This window comes from Schistocerca piceifrons, chromosome 3 (assembly GCF_021461385.2).
Source record: "Schistocerca piceifrons isolate TAMUIC-IGC-003096 chromosome 3, iqSchPice1.1, whole genome shotgun sequence".
In the NCBI taxonomy this organism is placed as follows: domain Eukaryota; kingdom Metazoa; phylum Arthropoda; class Insecta; order Orthoptera; family Acrididae; genus Schistocerca; species Schistocerca piceifrons.
Window position 1 is genome coordinate 953,154,032 of NC_060140.1, and position 17,587 is coordinate 953,171,618.

At 45.0% G+C, this 17,587-nt stretch overlaps 1 protein-coding gene across 1 annotated transcript in view; it reads left to right on the plus strand.

Moving 5' to 3' along the window:
- Positions 1–17,587, plus strand: part of LOC124789263 (L-ascorbate oxidase-like) — a 181,588-nt gene that overhangs the window by 128,349 nt on the left and 35,652 nt on the right. The window contains exons 9-10 of the mRNA XM_047256560.1: positions 8,263–8,466; positions 13,475–13,666. Coding sequence (XP_047112516.1) covers positions 8,263–8,466; positions 13,475–13,666 — 396 coding nt within the window. The remainder of the gene's footprint in view (positions 1–8,262; positions 8,467–13,474; positions 13,667–17,587) is intronic.

The window sequence follows — 17,587 nt, forward strand, 5'->3', positions numbered from 1 at the left end:
ATAATCTAATACTGTCTTCTCCTCTCTGTGTTCTGCAGACGAGAAACACGAACTCCCAGCCACAAGGACGGAGTTCAGATAACGTCTCAACTTGAGTATACGCAGAAGAAGTGCTCCCAGTCACTGAACACTGCGTACTCAACGACGACTTCCAGCCCGGAGGCGAAGTCCAGAATCGTATAAGTTCGCAACAGTACAGTGCCTAACCGTTCTAACTGTAAAATCTCCTCAGAGCAAAGACAGCAAGTCCGTCTGTACCAAGAAAAGCTGATACTGAGCGACCATCAAAACACGGGCCCTCTAAATGGAAGAGCCTTTCTCTCCATCGCTGGCTTCCCAGTAAAACTCGGCTCCCCTTCCTCGTAAAAGCAGAGGGCGAATCATATACTCGAAACCACGGAATATTCTCCCTCTCTACAGATTCTTCCGAACGCCGACCAACCATATTTTAGTCTTCTGTCGTCCAGCGCGGAAAGTTGGCGAGGAAATACCTAAACATTTTTAATAAATAAAACTGCCTTTTCCTCCTGCTGAAATACCTATACTCATACAATGGTACACTTCTCAGAGTAAAAATCTTCAGAAATAACCCAGCCTTCGTGATCTCCAAGGGTAATGCTTCCTCGTTCCTCTCTGCTGCGGCCAAGACTTTCAGAGTTTCCAAAGTATTATCCGGTTATCCTTCCGGCCCCACTACAACACCGCCGTATTGTGCTTCAGCGCTCAGGTGCCCCGACCGTCCGTCTTGGGCTCCTTCCTGTGTTAAGCAGGACCAACACGACTGTGCGGGCTTTTCCCCCCCAGGGCTTGAGTTCTGCCTGCCATTTCATCTCCACTGGCGTTGCAACGTCGACTAGTATAGGCAATCATTCATTATGCCGTTTTGATAATAAAGACACTCCATTACCTTTCACGCAATAAGCGTTAACAACTATTTACAAGGTGGACGTGACAAGGTCAGTCTTCTTTAAATATTCATATATACTATGTACAACCTATCAAATGATACCTAATTCCGGTTGTAAATCACGCTTGAGTGCTTGTAAGGTGCGAAATTATAGCCACCTTACATAACAAAACACACACATCAACAACAGCATACAAGGGGCAGCCAACCAAGGATCTTGTTCCAGAACCTGTATGTAAAATACGCCCAATCGAGGCTGACACCTTAAACACCACACAGGCAACACAAGCAGGTAGACACCATCTCATCCTAGAGTAACGCATAAACCAAATGTACTGACCATGACGCTACATCAATAACAGGTGAACTTACACCTAAAATACAACCAATCAGGTACAGCACTGCTCTATAAATTCCCTTCCTAACACCATCCTTGCCGTGTTGTACCAACGTAGACCTTTGGTTACTTATGTTAAGCAGCACAGGCTCCAGGTCTGCACAGCAGTAGGGCGCAACTCACTAAAGCAGACTGTCTTCCACTTGTCGTAACAAAATCCACACTTGAGCTAGCACTTCCACACTCCCAGCTGCACCGTGTCGTCTGGACGCACAAAGGCCAAAACTGTCCCTGCTCCAGCTGTAATGTTGCATGGTGTTGACAGTAAGTCCTTTATCTCAAACGCCTTGCTATTCTGGTACACTTCGAGCTCCATCTCCAGGTGGCTGCTCTCGAGCTCCCACTTGTTGGCTGTTTTCACTTTCGCTGGCCGATCCCATCTCTGCCGTTCCAAAAAAGGGTCCCTCACTATGAAGGGGACAGTGCCCATCCATCCTTCATCCATATAGAATGGTGCTGATTCCAGCACTTCCTGAGACAGCCACACTGGTGCTCAAACAAGCATGGCCATCATGCACGGTCCCAGTGCTACACCGAAGACTTGTCGGCCACTGCCCACGGCAGCCCAGCTCTGGCTTCCAATCGAAGTAACCACTTTAGTTCCATACATCTTACTCCCGTACACCTAGGTCTACGAGAGAGTGAGGCCACGGCGCACACGTGACAGCAGGTGACACTGCAGGTTCTATGAGTGCCAACAATCATCTGTGGCAGGAAGAGAGTAGCTATTTCGGACGAGTTCAATAATTCTTAAGTGTGCATTTAAATGTATGCTGTCGATACCACAAGAGAAAGTTAAAACCTTTAGCGGGTACCTTTTCACTGACATATTGATTTGCAATGTGCCCTGCATCAATCCAAGCGTACACTAAGCATAGCGCACAAGACGATTAGTATGACGTCACAAGTTCGTTGCGGGGCCCGTATTTCTCGTGGGCCCCGCCAATCAGCTCTGAGTGCACACAGCTGTGCCGCAGTGCTCTCCAGCTCGCAGTAACACACGTTCTCAGTCGCAGATGCAGCTGGGATTTCAAACGTGGTGTGAAGTTGCTAATTCACAGCAAATGTTTTAAGTTGTGACTGTCTTTGCCACAGCTATTTATAGTATAACATCAACAGTTAAAAGTCCTGTCCAGCGTTGTTTGTTTGTGGGCGACTTCCCTGTCTTTTGTTACTCCTCCACCATTGCAACAACTCCTCAGTTGGAGCTGAGCATTAGACTGTTGGAGTAATGGGTGTAGAAGAGAGATTTTAATTTCTCAACCTAGAAGTCTGTGTGTGAATTCTTTTTAACTGTTCACGTCATGCTTTTAACTTTTCTGAGTTGAGGATGAAAGACACTGTTCTTAATTTTAAAGAGACTGTGAGGTTTCTCGTTTGATTTCAAATGCCACACCTTAGTGACCTGAAAACGGGACCCCTCAAAGCCCTAAACATTTTAAAATGTGTTACACATAATGCATGGGGAGCAGATCGAACCAGTTTGCCCCAGTTTTACAGAGTCTTTCTGCGATCTTGGCTAGTTTGTGGCTGTGCATTGTAGGGGTCTCCAAGATCCTGTTAATTAAATAGAAGCGGCCTTTAGAGCCAACCCCATGCTGAGCCTCTGCACTGACGCTGGTGAGCTGCTGTTGAACAGCAGGCGTTGACTCATTGTGTTGCGACAGGCCTGTAAGGTACTAACCATCTCATAGATGCCTGCATACCATACTATTGACTGTCCACCAGCGACAGCAAGCAATGAAGTCCTGTGAGATATGTGTGGAGGAGTGCCTTTTAGGGACAGATGTGGATGACTGTAAAGTTTTACACTGATCTTGCAGCAGACACCTTGGCTCCTAAATTACTTTATATTTCACAAATTTTAAAGAAGATTGTAATCCTGATTTTACCTTTCAATCTATGTTTTATAACGTGTTAGACAGGCATCACGGTTGTAAAGTGCTGTACACTCATCGTTCAAAGCAAGGAGATTCGCTTGGGTGTTCAGTAGTGTCTATCGATATGCGTTCAGGATTCGTCTTCTCAGTGGGTACACTGTACTTACCTCAGAGCTTCATGTGATGCCGAAGGCACTGGCGCAGATCAGGTGTCTTCAGAGCAAAATGTTTCTTCTCTGCTCTGATTTCCTTAGTGCCCAAAAAGCGTTGTAACGTATGTACCCACCTAGAAAATGATACAAACAATTCTGGACAATGTGCTCCTTCCTGAACAGCAAGCGAAGAATGTGTCATTCTGTTGGGCACCAGGGCATGTGGGAATTTGGGGAAATGAACAAACAGACCAAGAGGCCTGCAGGGAACATGACGTGACACAACCGGTCATTCCTATGTGACTGTGGCAGGAGTAGTAGCTGGCACTGAGGGATAATAAGTTTCAGCCAGTGAAGCTGTCTATCTGGCCGTGGTGTTCCTCATGTCAGTCGGTCCAGCGGGATGAAATGCTCTTGACCCACCTCTGAATTGGGTATTGTTTGCTAATGCTTTGCTTCATATCCTGGCAAGAGGACCCTGCAGTCTGTGACACCTGTGGGGTGCAAATCACTATATGCCACGTTTTACCTAAGTGAACGGAGTTTATATTGCGATGAGAGGGCAGAAGTAAAATTTAGGTGCAGATCTGCGCTCTGATTTTGTTGACAATGAGACGAGTGGGGTAAAGAGCTTAAAATTTGTAAGAATTCAGTAATTAGTTTTGGTAGCCACACGATACCAACAATTACTCACCCCCAAGAGACAACACTTTAATAATGTGAACACTGCCTCTGATCTTCATAATGGTGCCACATCGGCCAGGAAGAGAGATCAAAGTTTCTTCAGGTGTGCCACATCCAAATGAATCCACTCGTTGATCATTAGATCCAATAGAGCTACGACAATTCGGAGATGTTGATTCCTGTGTGCTACCCACTGTTCCAAACAGTTTTCTAAGGCATTAAACGGAGATGATAAAGAGGGCAAGTACAAATGCGAAAGGATGCCTGAGTGTCGATTAGACCAGAAACGTATGCATGAGGCCTTGTCAATACAGCCCTTACCATCTTGGAAGATGGACATATACACAGCATATTCATCATGAAGATGTGCAGAAACGAGAACACGTGATTGGCGAGAATGTTGAAATAAACATAATTAAACTAAGCTTAAAAGTCATATGGCATTATTGGCTGGAATATCCCATAGAGTACGTTCAGCCACCTGTCGGAAAGGATGGCCTTCCTCAGGATACAGTGACCTCTTTCCTTGCGGTCATGTGAGAGCTGCGTCATAAGTGTATTTCATGAGTGTAGGCGAGTGTTATGGGTGCATATGTAGTAAACGATGATGATAATCTGGGAAGGGTGAGGGTGAAACCTGGTACCCACTGCTCTCGTATGGCACTAAGGGGGCTAACGAGTTTAATGCCTCCATCCAACAGACGCATCACTATCAACAGTGACACCTACCCTCACTTCATGCGATACTGAGGAGCAGTTTAGAATTAAATCCAGGTGGTGCTCTGGAATTTTACGACACCAATTCACTTCCCCCTTCCAGCCAAACACTGACACTGAAAATTTCATCCCTCACCAAGATTCGAGTCACCTTACCTCTGTGTCAAGCACCACCACACAGGTGTGCGTTAGTGACTTCGGCTGCACAGGCGGGTAGTAAACATCGTCGTTTATGAATGGGTAGACCCATGTCTTGGAACGACAAATATTACAAAATTTCAAAGAACCATTTCCGGTCTACGTTACAATATCCACACACTGTGCGATGAACGCCTTATTGGACTGTCAGTGCCCTCGACACCTTACGTCATTTAAAGAGAGGCAAAATAGTGGCTCTTCGTACCGCAGTTCGTGCTCCCAGCCAGACACTATACTGTTACTGTCAGTTTGCTGCTGCCAGTCTTCTGTGAGCTATACCACTCCATACGTCGATACATGGAATTCCCTTTGCAGTGTTTCCATTAAAACTGATTGAGATGCACATGCATTCACCGACAACAGACAGTCCTGTCGGGTTTGAAACCGATTATGATTGACTAGATATGACATTCGTGTCTGGTACCTGTAGGTTAGGATTGCTTTACGAACAGTGTTTCATCTGCCACGTTACGTAGCCTGTGTGATGCACTATTTCTTGTAGACATATAGGTCAGACCACATTGATACACCAGTAAATTAGGCATCTTCATGCACAGTGTGATCATGTGCTCATTTGTGCCATTCTGACATGTTCCTGTATCGACCCATTTTACTGTGCTGATTGCATACATCCAACTGCCACATACACACCACTTCATTGCCGTGTCTTAGATCAGTGGTGAAAATTCATTTGAGGCCTGGTGCAATATCTGCACCATTTACAGTGTTCCAAAGTGACCAGTGCTTGTTTTACTTCTTTTTTTTATTCTTACCTCATTTCTTTCGTCGCAGAAGGGCGAAGGTCTGCTGGCAGCAGAACAATACTCTGATCTTTCAAGTAAGACACAGGAAAACGCATGATATTAAAAAACAAGAGTTGCCAGAAAACTGGTTGTATGGTTGGTTTGGGGGAGGGGACCAAACACTGAGGTCATTGGTCCCATCGGATTAGGGAAGGATGGGGAAGGAAATCGACCGTGCCCTTTAAAAGGAACCATACCAGCATTTGCCTGAAGCGATTTAGGAAAATCACGGAAACCCTACATCAGGATGGCTGGGCACGGGGTTGAACCGTTGTCCTCCCGAATGTGAGTCTAGTGTTGCCAGAAAGTTAAGGTAAACAGAGCTACAGCCGCCTGACAGGAGGGACCCTTATTTAGGAGAAGTAATCGGGAGAGGGAAGACGGATTGGTCTTTGGGGCAGTGAAAATGTTTATGCAGTTACCTGATTGAGTTGGGTTGGGTTTTGGGATAGGTATAGTGCATGAGAAAAAAGTGAATCACCCAGAAGAGGAGGAGGAAACAGAGTGAAATTTCATGACTCAGGCCTAGATACATGAACCGTATCATCTTCTATGGCAACTGGCCAACAACTATTATAACTGATCCTCATTATCTAGGATTCTGACTTTGGGCGGAGTTGACATCTAAGGTGGTCCTAGACAAGTTCTAGATGGGCCAGATAGGGGATCTTGATGACCATGAGAGTACCTCAGTATCGCACAGATAGTTCATAGAGACCCGAGCTGTGTGTGGATGGGCGTTGTCCTGTTCAAAAATGGCGCTGTGGTAATGTGACTTGAGAAATATGAGAAATAACACATGAGAACGCTGGATGTCCGTTACGCACCGTTGGGCTATTAGAGTGACCTCAGTGACTACCATCTGCGACCTGAAGTCACACCTGATGGCTCCCCACACCGTGACGCCGGGAGTAACGTCAATGCGCCTCTCGAAAGCATTGGAAAGATGGGGCTTATACCGTGCTCACTGCCATTCTCGTTCTCGGTGATAGTGAAGAACGGTCATTCATCACTGAACACAACAGTCTATGGTACCCGGTCACCACACTACTGTAAATGCCTTATGTAATGTGATGTTAGTGGCAGTGGTAATTCGTTAGTCTGGATAGTGCCACTTTTTGACCAATAATGTAAGATGACACAAAATGTTGCGCGAAGTCCATTACTTGTTCTCGGGTGGTATACGCGGATGTGAAGGAGTTATAACGTGTTTGGTGCATGATATGGCGATATTCGCTTGTGGAGGTCAGACGTGTTCGACTGGAACCTTGACGACAAGTATACCTGTCCTTATGTTCCCATCCAGTCGAGCGGCTGCCGCATCTGAATACCCCACAACTCTGGATATTACATGATTCGAACAATCAGCGAAATACAGGTTCAACTGAAGCCCCTTTCGAGCTCTGTCAGTGCTGATAAAGTTGTCTGAATCTAGTACACAATATATCCGCGTTGTCGACAGTGATCACCAACGTCTGACGCTTTTCTCATCCATTAAGTACTCTACCTGTCCCAGTAGAACATGAACAATGTTAATACAGTCTGGTGCCCGATTTACCTTTCACAGAAAAATGCTACTCTAACTATTCACTTACCCGCCGATGGTCTGAATGTGTATGAAATTAGTTAAGTCACATTGACATTCAGTAATGTCTTCTGGGTGCTTCACTTTTTTTTGTACCAAGGGAGATGGTGCAGTGGTTATCATACTGGACTCGCATTTTGAGGAAGACTGTTCAAACCCACGTATGGCCATTCTGTTTTAGGTTTTCTGTGATTTCCCTAAACCGCTTCAGGTAAATGCCAGTATGGTTCCTTTGAAAGGGCATGGCCAACCTCCTTCCCCCATCCTTCCTTAATCTGATGGGACTGATGACCTCGTTGTTTGGTGCCGCCCCCCCCCCCCCCCAAAAATCAAGCAACTAACCAACTTATTTTGTCATATAGTAATGATGTGGGAGGATGGCTCGTAGGAAAACTGGGGATTCGGGATACAAAGACTTTGGATGGGTGCAAAGCCGATGTCAAGAGGAAGAAAAGTCTTTTTTTTTTAAATCCTTTCATTGTCCACTCCAAGGGGTTTGAGACCTGTGCCATTAAAGAGCTGCAGTTTTATTCAGCCAGTTATCAGACAAGCTGATGGTGGGGCAGGTGAGGTATTCAAATTGGAAATAGATGGGAGGGGATTACCAGTTCCAGCGTTTGTCTTAGAATCAGGGAAAACCTCCCAAAAACGCTTGCGCTGAAGTAGTGATTGCTTCTAGGATGTCGCCCTTCATTGAGAAAGTTGTCTCAGCTAAAAATTAAGATGTTGTTTGTACGTGAAGTGTATATATGTTGTATATGGATGTGTTAATGAACGGAGTAAAGAATTGTGGGGCAAAGAATTAGAAGGGTGTTCTTTGAACGAAGTGACTGCTGTTCCGGACGAGAGAGTCCGTAATGTGGCTGTAAATGTTTACGGAGGTTAGCCCGTTGGGCGGCAGCACTGTGCTGAGGTGTTTGCCTGCCTGCCTGCCCGCAGAGCCGCCGCTGCCTGTGCTGGTGGCGGGCACCATGAACAACGTGTCGTTCGTGACGCCGGCCAGCCCGTTGCTCACCCAGCTGGACGACCTGCCCCGGGGCGCCCTCTGCTCTGGGGTGGGCGAGGGCCGCAGCTTCGCAGAGTGCACACACGTCCTCCGCCTGCCGCTCGGCGCCACCGTCGACCTGCTGCTCATCGACCAGTGTGAGTTCCTTTGTTTTTACTGCCTCCCTACTGCACTCCGTGATTCTTGCAACATTACATTTATAGCTTGCGTAGTGTCCAGTTTTCGTCCACAGCGCCGGGCGGGATCATTCGTTTGCCTGGCAGGGGACACCGACAAGTGTTTGCCACCTTTCGGCCGTTCGGCGAAGACAAATTCAAGGCTCACACCCTGCAATCTTTCTCAAACGATTTCACAGAAATTATTGAATAAAAAAGTTTCGTCTTTGCTTTACTTGTAGCTTTATATGTCAAGTTCAATATGATGTGTCCATTATTTCGTTAATGGTCATAGCTATTGTAATATTTGCGTGGAAGTACGACAATTCGCGAAATTCTTAACAATTTTCAATGAAAAATAGGAGTCGCTATGATTTCTCGCTTGGGGCATGTTACATAATATGTTGCTGTGTATGAAATTTAGCTAACACGTTGAATTTTTCTTTCGACTTGGTCGGAGGTCTCTGTCTGCTACCAATCGCGAAAACTGATCTGACGTAGCGCACTCATTTGCGATCGAGCCGCGCCAGCAGTAAGGCCAGTGTGAAATACCCACAACAGTCCTCATACTTCATAATCAGTTTCAGATATCGAAATGAGATTTCGGCAAAAGATAGCACATAAAAAGGGAGAGTATTTTGCCGTGTGGTTACTTAAAACGTCATTACCTACCGTGTTATTCTACTAACTGCAGACTTTTTCAATGAAATAATGTAGTTTTTAAGCGCCATCGATAGACGGTGAAACGAGAAATGCTATGTGTTTTGGAACAAATTAAGTGAAATCACTACATTTTTATTTCGTACCGAGGATGTGCTTTTTCATAAGATGCTGACGTTACTTCTACCCAGATCCTCACTTAATAAACCATTTTTTCAGCAATCTGTCGCAGTTGTGTCCGTACAACATGTTAGTGAGTTGAGCCCGTGCAAAACGGAAATGAGAGAAAATTCGCCACTTGTGACACTTCTGTGAATTTTTGGTGGAATTCCTTTTAGATACTAACCAAAGCAGAGGTATCACATCTTTCTGAATGGTCACTATGCAAGTGTGGGCGTGAAGGGGGCTCGCTGAATATTTACATTAAAAGTGAGGGTAAGGTCGAGTTTAGAACGACACTTCCCCTCCAGCACTCAGCATTTCCCCTACAGCGCCTGCCTGCAGCCCCCACCACTACCTCTCTCCCCATGCATGCCCTACCATGTCCACGTCTACTGGCGACAGCACACTGCACACACTTTTATACCATCGTAGATGATAGAGCTCTATCTTGTCGTTTAAATGTGCCAGACGCAATGCAATACCTCATTAATTTAAGTAACAAGTTCACGTATCTGCTGACATTAGCAGCAGTGACCATTTCAAACACCATTCTGATTCTTTGGATCATATTTTTTTCTGGCTGCGTTGAAAAAGCCAGGCATTTTTCCTTGTCCTGTGCCAATCTGTTCATCTCAGAGTAGCTCATACCCCAAACGTTCTACATTACTTATTTATTACATTATTAGTTTTCCTCAGCAATTTCTGCCCTCTGGAGTTGCCTGTAGTTCCATGGAACAATAATGGAGTTCGCTCAGGAGCGTGTGTCTCAGGTAATTTACGCACACCGACCCACACTAGAGACAGCATACTGTCCATTTTTCGTATACACTAAAACTCTGTAACATATAATATTAGATTATTACGAGAGCTATTCACTCTTTTCGCATCCAAGTGCACAGTGAGTGGGCTGCCCAACGTCTAGAACAATAGTCTCCCAACAAGTATGAGAGCCCGCTGAGAGATTTCCCTGATGACATGCAGTCGACATAACACAACTGACATGCGTTTCCTTCTCCTTGACAATTCTCGACCGCACTTTACAGGGGCAATTAGGATCCTCCTGCAGCATTTTGGATGAGAAATCTTTGATCACCCACAATACAGTTCGTAATTGGCTCCTCCTGACTCTCACCCCTGATCGCATAAACCTTTGGTTACGATGACAACATTTTGGCACAGGCAACCAGCTGCAGACCAGCAGGCAGTTGACGAGGGCATTAGAAACTTGAGGCGTAGCTCCCTGCTGCAAAGAAAGCATTTTTCATTTTTACACTGTTTTCCATTTCGCCAACGATCGGACCTTACTTTCCGAATAGCCCTCGTAGCTGATAATTCTTCTCGCCTTGAAGTTATTTACCTCCTCTTTTTCTTCGAAGACAATGTTGCGGCGTCCAGCTTGTTTTGCTTAAATTTATTACTTGTTCGAACTATTACAGGTAACGGTAAAGGAGACACGCAGATGAGCTGAAATAAGTAACTAGTAAAAGAATTAATGTAATTCACATTATTAGTGAACTAAACAGAAATCCGCGTCCTCTCTCTATTATGGACGGGAAAAGACAGACAGTACCAGATCGACGAAACACTCAATAGGAGTTTTGAGAAACAAACGAAAATTAATGTTGCTGCAGGCATACCGCGTTTTAATCTTTGCCCTAAACTACCTACGCGAATGAATGGGTAAAAATAGAACAAAAATAAAGATGTACCCGTATAGGTAAAGCAGCATAAGTTACAGTACACTGCTTTCCTGTTGCGACACTAGCGTGCGCTTTCAGGACGACTGTGAAGCGTCCTCGTGAGCGGGAATGTCTCCAATTTTACTTTCAGTGACCCATGGCGACGTATACAGTAGGAGGAAACAAAGTGCTGGCTGACCTCTTTGTCGTAATTCTAATAGTAAACTATACCTTCATGGACAACGCCTCTGCCATAGCGTCTGCTACTGCAGGTGGATTAGTATCTCTGTGACGCTTTTCCAGTCGTTATATGAACCTGTGACGAAATGTGCTTCTCTTCTTTGGATCTTTTCTATTTCCTCTATCAATCCTATTTGATGAATGGTATGCATAAGGCGTTCAACAGCGAGCTAATACTCACCTAAAAGAGTACAAGTGTGGATATCAGTTGTGAGAAGCATGCAACAAAACGTAAATTAAAAAATTGAACACGCAGCATTCCTGAGACTCTCTCACTCACATTGTCACACAAAGCAGCAAAATACGGATGGCTCACGGCAGTGTGTGAGTAAAATACATGCACTGTAACCACACATCTAAAATAACAGAACAAGGAACTGTGCTTACACCATCAACTGAAAAATAAATGATGAAGCAAAGAGACTAGAAACACATTAAAACCTTCCACCTGAGAAGACCAGACATCACACAGAATTTTAAAACATGAGTCACATTTGATTCATCACCACCTAAAACAGAGGGCAGGTTCACTGAAAAATGCAGCCCTCATGGATACTTACAAAACGCATTCACTTAAAAGCACTGCATACCGATGGATCTTCCTGCAGAAGGAGAAACCCATGCGTCAGAGGACAGTGTCCTGTCCAGAGGCGCATTAGTAGTACTTGCTGCCGTCGCAGTGGCCGTAACAAGGAACGCCACGGTCGTGTCGTTGGTTTCTTCGGCCTCGCCCTGTTCTTCTCCAACCCTAACCAGTCCGTGTCCCACAGACGCACAATGTTGAGTCTAAACAACGAGGTAACTGCACGTACAGGAGCAGCACATTTATAAATTGGTAATATCAAACAGGCATCCTTGGCTGCCACATCTGCTGCTTCATTACCCTGAATGCCCTTGCGCCATGATATCCAGTAGAATGACACACTCTTTCCCTGCCTGTGCAAGTGGAAATGCGGTGTTATAATCCTCTGAAGATACTTTTCGCCTGGATACATGTGGTAGGTAGCCTAAGAGCACTTACAGATGAGGAATTTGGTAGCAGGTAGGCACAGGATCTTCTCCAGTGCCCTCAGCATCGCATTTATTTCAGCGTCATACACTGTACGTGTACCAGGTAAGAGAATCTTGACGACACTGTCTGGAAATAGCACAGCACATCCGACGGAATTATCCTGTTTAGACCACACAGTCACAGTGCTCGGATAAAATCCTGTAAAACATTGATTTATAAGCAAAGGTAAAAATCTTCTGGCACATTGAGTGACCTAAATTAATCCTGAGTCTCCGTACTAGTCGGGGCAGTGAACGGCTCCAACCGCGATCAAGCATCAAGTACCACTAAGTCCTGCTGCACGTGAATGCCGAATAACTTCGTTGCTCCTGGCGTATTTCTAAATAGTTGGTCCATTGGAGGGCGAGCGACAGTATCAAATGCCGCTGATTGTGGCGTCGATAGCAGACTGTTCACATAATTCACCATGAGGACCCACCGCCGGATAAAAAAAAAGTCCTGTGGCTACGGCCTGTCGTCGGGTAGGCCGGCTGCCTTATGTAAGTTTTTTTAAGTTAACATAACTTCGGCGACTTGCGAGTCAATGACGATGATGTGAAGATTAAAACAACACAACACCCAGTCCTGGAGCGGAGAAAATCTCCGACCCAGCCGGGAATTGAACCAGGTCCCCACACACGGCATTTCGCCGCGCTAACCACTCGGCTACGGAGGCAGACCGCAGCCGAATGACAAGTGGTCGTTCACCAGGCACAACGCACGGGCTAGGAATTGGACTCATACTGTACTTTACTATCACCTGTTTCTACTGTTTTGTGGCAAAACCTTGAAAAATTTCCGTTTGTTGCTCTGATTTTGGACACTAGTGTACATTCCCCAGCATTAAATAACGTCAGGAGACTTCTAGCAGGTTGATCCTTAGGTGTAGTGTCTATCGCTAGTCATGAGATGTGGCAGATGAAACTTAACATATGAATGAAAGGAGGAAAGTAGGAAGCTTGTAACCTTTCGGTGTCATGGGTGGTGTAGTACTTCATGTGGGCCCTTCTTTCAGGTCTATGACTAAATAAAATTTATCGAAATTGTTAATTTGCGTAATAAAAGAAACTGTAATGACGTAAATGATTAAAAAGTAATAAAAATACTGTCGAGTTTGGAACAACAATCCTCGTAAACTGCTAATTTCTCAAATCGAGAATGTACCACTAGTGCTTCAAGGGGCTGACGCGTGTTGCAGCGCCGGTGATGGGTGGCCTGAGCCACCCGTTCCACGTGCACGGGCTGCGCGCCTGGGTGCTGGAGGAGGGCGTCGGGCCCCCGCCGGCTGCAGAGCAGTGGCTGCCTCGCAACGGCGCGCCCCCCTCCAAGGACACGGTGGCCGTGCCCGCCGGTGGCTACGTGCGCCTGCGCCTGCTCGCCGACAACCCGGGTGAGTAACGCTAGGAGGCAGAACAGCCGCCGCTGCAGGGAAGCGAAGGGCAGCGTGCTACTGTGGGCTGGTGCAGTGGTCGGCACGAGACTGGACGGTTCAAGAGTCGTCTCATATGCCTACAGCACTACCAGTTTCTATTTTCAATCTAGAGCATTATGGAGTGTCTTCCGAAAGCAAATTCTCGCCAGTCGTTACAAAAAACAAAAAAAAACAAAAAAAAATTGAAGTGAATGTTACAGATATTTTCAACGGATTGGAAATAACAACTAGCCAGTTGCGAAGTGCTTTTTAAGACAAAGTTCTACATTACAGACCTACTACCTTTAAATCACGTATTTAAAATGGTGATTATGTGCACTCGAGGTATGAATTTAAAAAACGCCTTCAGTCACAATTTGTCGTGTCTTATTCAGTACACGATGAAGCGAAATGCAGGAAGATCCACAGCGGATAGGCACTTGGTGCAGGGAGTGGCAACTGACCCTTAACATAGACAAATGTAACGTTTTGCGAATACATAGGAAGAAGAATCCTTTATTGTATGATTATATGATAGCGGAACAAACACTGGTAGCAGTTACTTCTGTGAAATATCTGGGAGTATGCGTGCGGAACGATTTGAAGTGGAATGATCATATAAAATTAATTGTTGGTAAGGCGGGTACCAGGTTGAGATTCATTGGGAGAGTGCTTAGAAAATGTAGTCCATCAACAAAGGAGGTGGCTTACAAAACACTCGTTCGACCTATACTTGAGTATTGCTCATCAGTGTGGGATCCGTACCAGGTTGCGTTGATGGAGCACAGAGAAGATCCAAAGAAGAGGGGCGCGTTTCGTCACAGGGTTATCTGGTAAGTGTGATAGCGTTACGGAGATGTTTAGCAAACTCAAGTGGCAGACTCTGCAAGAGAGGCGCTCTGCATCGCGGTGTAGCTTGCTCGCCAGGTTTCGAGAGGGTGCATTTCTGGATGAGGTATCGAATATATTTCTTCCCCCTACTTATACCTCCCGAGGAGATCACGAATGTAAAATTAGAGAGATTCGAGCACGCACCGAGGCTTTCCGGCAGTCGTTCTTCCCGCGGCCCATACACGACTGGAACTGGAAAGGGAGGTAATGACAGTGGCACATAAAGTGCCCTCCGCCACACACCGTTGGGTGACTTGCGGAGTATAAATGTATATGTAGATTTAGATGCATTTCTGACCCTGTGGGTCCATCTTCAGGTGTAATTCGTCTTAATACATGCTTTATTTGTTCTCTTGGATGAGATGAAATGCATATTGCTGTCACGAAAAGGTTTATTGTTAGGTTTTTGAAGTTTCTCCCTGTTTTCAAGAACATGTACATGCTTTCATGCTCAGCCACTTTGAAAAATCAGACATTGCACAACATATGTTGGAAACGAAGCATGTCATCAAAAATCTAGAAAACAATTTGGTAGTATTACATAATGAAGCCAGTGGTAAGACCCTAAATCTGTTACAACAACTGGAGATATGCCCCCACAAAATCAAAAAACCAGAATCGATGTTAAATGAATAAACAGATTTCACAAGCCACAGCTATTTCAGTAATTTCAAAGATCTGTTCCAAAATGATTTCCTGCATGTGTCAATGTTTCCTGCGTATGTCAATTGTTCAATAATTGTATCTTTAGCACTATGAAAAATTCGTCTTTCACCACAGCATGTACAAAAACATGTGTGAAGTATTTACAAACATGTGTTTGCGAATGTGCCTCTTGGATGAAGTGATATGCTTGAAAACGATGGAGAAAACAATTATGCTGTTACTAAAACGTTAAAAACGCTTTTCTTGGATTATTTGGTAAGTATACACTATTCATCTTTTCCACTATTTGGCACATATTTTCCGGATCTGACTTATGAAATTCGTAACCGAACATCAAACATTTTCGTGACAGGAATATGCATTTCATCTCATCCGAGAGAACAAATAAAGCATGTATTAAGACGAATTACACCTGAAGATGGACCGAAATGCATCGTGCACTGAATAAAACACGGAAAGATGTGACTGAAGGCTTTTTTTTTTTTTTTTTAATTCATACTTCGAGTGTATTGAGTACAGTCACGTTTGAAGCTGAAAAATATGGATAAAATGAAAGTGATTAAGTGGATGATACGCAGATATACTAGACAGATTCAACGACTCCCACAGTGGATGATGATAATATGTGATTCTACGTACAATATCTTCCGAAGAGGACAGTTTTAAAACTGTCGGAACCATTGCAAAGGTATAATAAACCAGTATTCTGCAACTGTTTGGCTGTTATTTCCATTGAAGCTCTTGCATGCACAGCTGCTGAAGCGCTGCCCAGTTCGAAACGTTACAAGAAATTTTTAAGAAGAACATATTTTTAGTTCAACCTGTCAAAAAACAAGACGCATTAACAATTTGGACAGAATGCAATGAATGAATATCATTTAAGTTTACAGCATGTAACTAAATTCCCTTTACAGACTTTGTGAACTTTTACTGGGGACCAAAATGGTCAAGTTTAGCATAGGAAATCATGCCCGGAAACGAACCCTTTTCCCGCTACATGCACAATACAACACACGTTTCTCTCTGTCTCCTGCTGTTTGTCGCCTGGCACCATTTACAAGCAGCGACGAGTCAATGGAGATGCAGTATCTACATCTACATGGATACTCTGCAGATCACATTTAAGTGCCTGGCAAAGCGTTCATCGAACCACCTTCACAATAATTATCTCTCATTCCAATCTCGAACAGCATGCGGAAGAAACGGACACCTATATGTATCCATGCGCGCTCCGACCTCCCTAATTTTATTATGATGATCGTTTCTCCCTATGTAGATCGGTGTCAACAAACTATTTTCGCACTCGGAGGAGAAAGTTACTGATTGAAATTTCGTGAGAAGATTCCACTGCCAGGGTCCTCCAGCATGCGCCGCAGGCGTAACCCGTGCCAGCAGGTCTTCCTCGGTTGCTGCGAGGGACTCGTAAATCGAGGATTTCATGTGACATCGCAGGTAGCAGTCTCGCGAGTTCAAGTCGGGAGAACGTTAAGGCCAAGAGATCGGGCTAGCACGACCTGTCCGCAGTCGCCCAAATCGCTGGTCCAGATCATCAAAAAAATGTTCAAACGTGTGTGAAATCTTATGGGACTTAACTACTAAGGTCATCAGTCCCTAAGCTTACACACTACTTAACCTAAATTATACTAAGGACAAGCACACACACTCATGCCCGAGGGAGGACTCGAACCTCCACCGGGACCAGCATCACAGTCCATGACTGCAGCGCCTTAGACCGCACGGCTAATCCCACGCAGCCCAGATCATCTCGCATGTGAAATATGATGTGTGCTCCATCGAGCTGGAACCACATGTTTTGACCCAAGTCCATAGCTCGGTATGGGACATTATGTGATCGGTGCATGACACACGAAATACTCTAGTCAGTAGCTCCGAAAATGTGGATGATTTGAAGCTGTGGTGTCATATTTTCCGTGTGGCTAGAAAACTACGTTTCTGGACGTGAGTTCCTGTGCTAAATTTAATCGTCTTGGCCCACACTACAAGTTCTCAAACTCTTTGAAGGGAATGCATGGAATACACAGGGTGTAACGTAAAGGTATCGCTAAACTTCCAGCAAACATCCCTCACACGCAGAGGAAGAAAACGCGTTGTACGAAAATGGGTCTCGAAACACTCCATTTCCGTGTTGGAGCTCAGTTTCTACAACTCTTCGACAATCACGAGAAACACACAGGAAAAGGATGTACCAGCACAGTATGAAATATTTGATACGCCCTCCATCAACATGGATACACGCATCAACTCGAAGCTCCGTACACAAGGGCTTCCTAATGACCTACGAAATTAATAGCAACTGAGGATTTTCCTAAAAAAGATTCACAG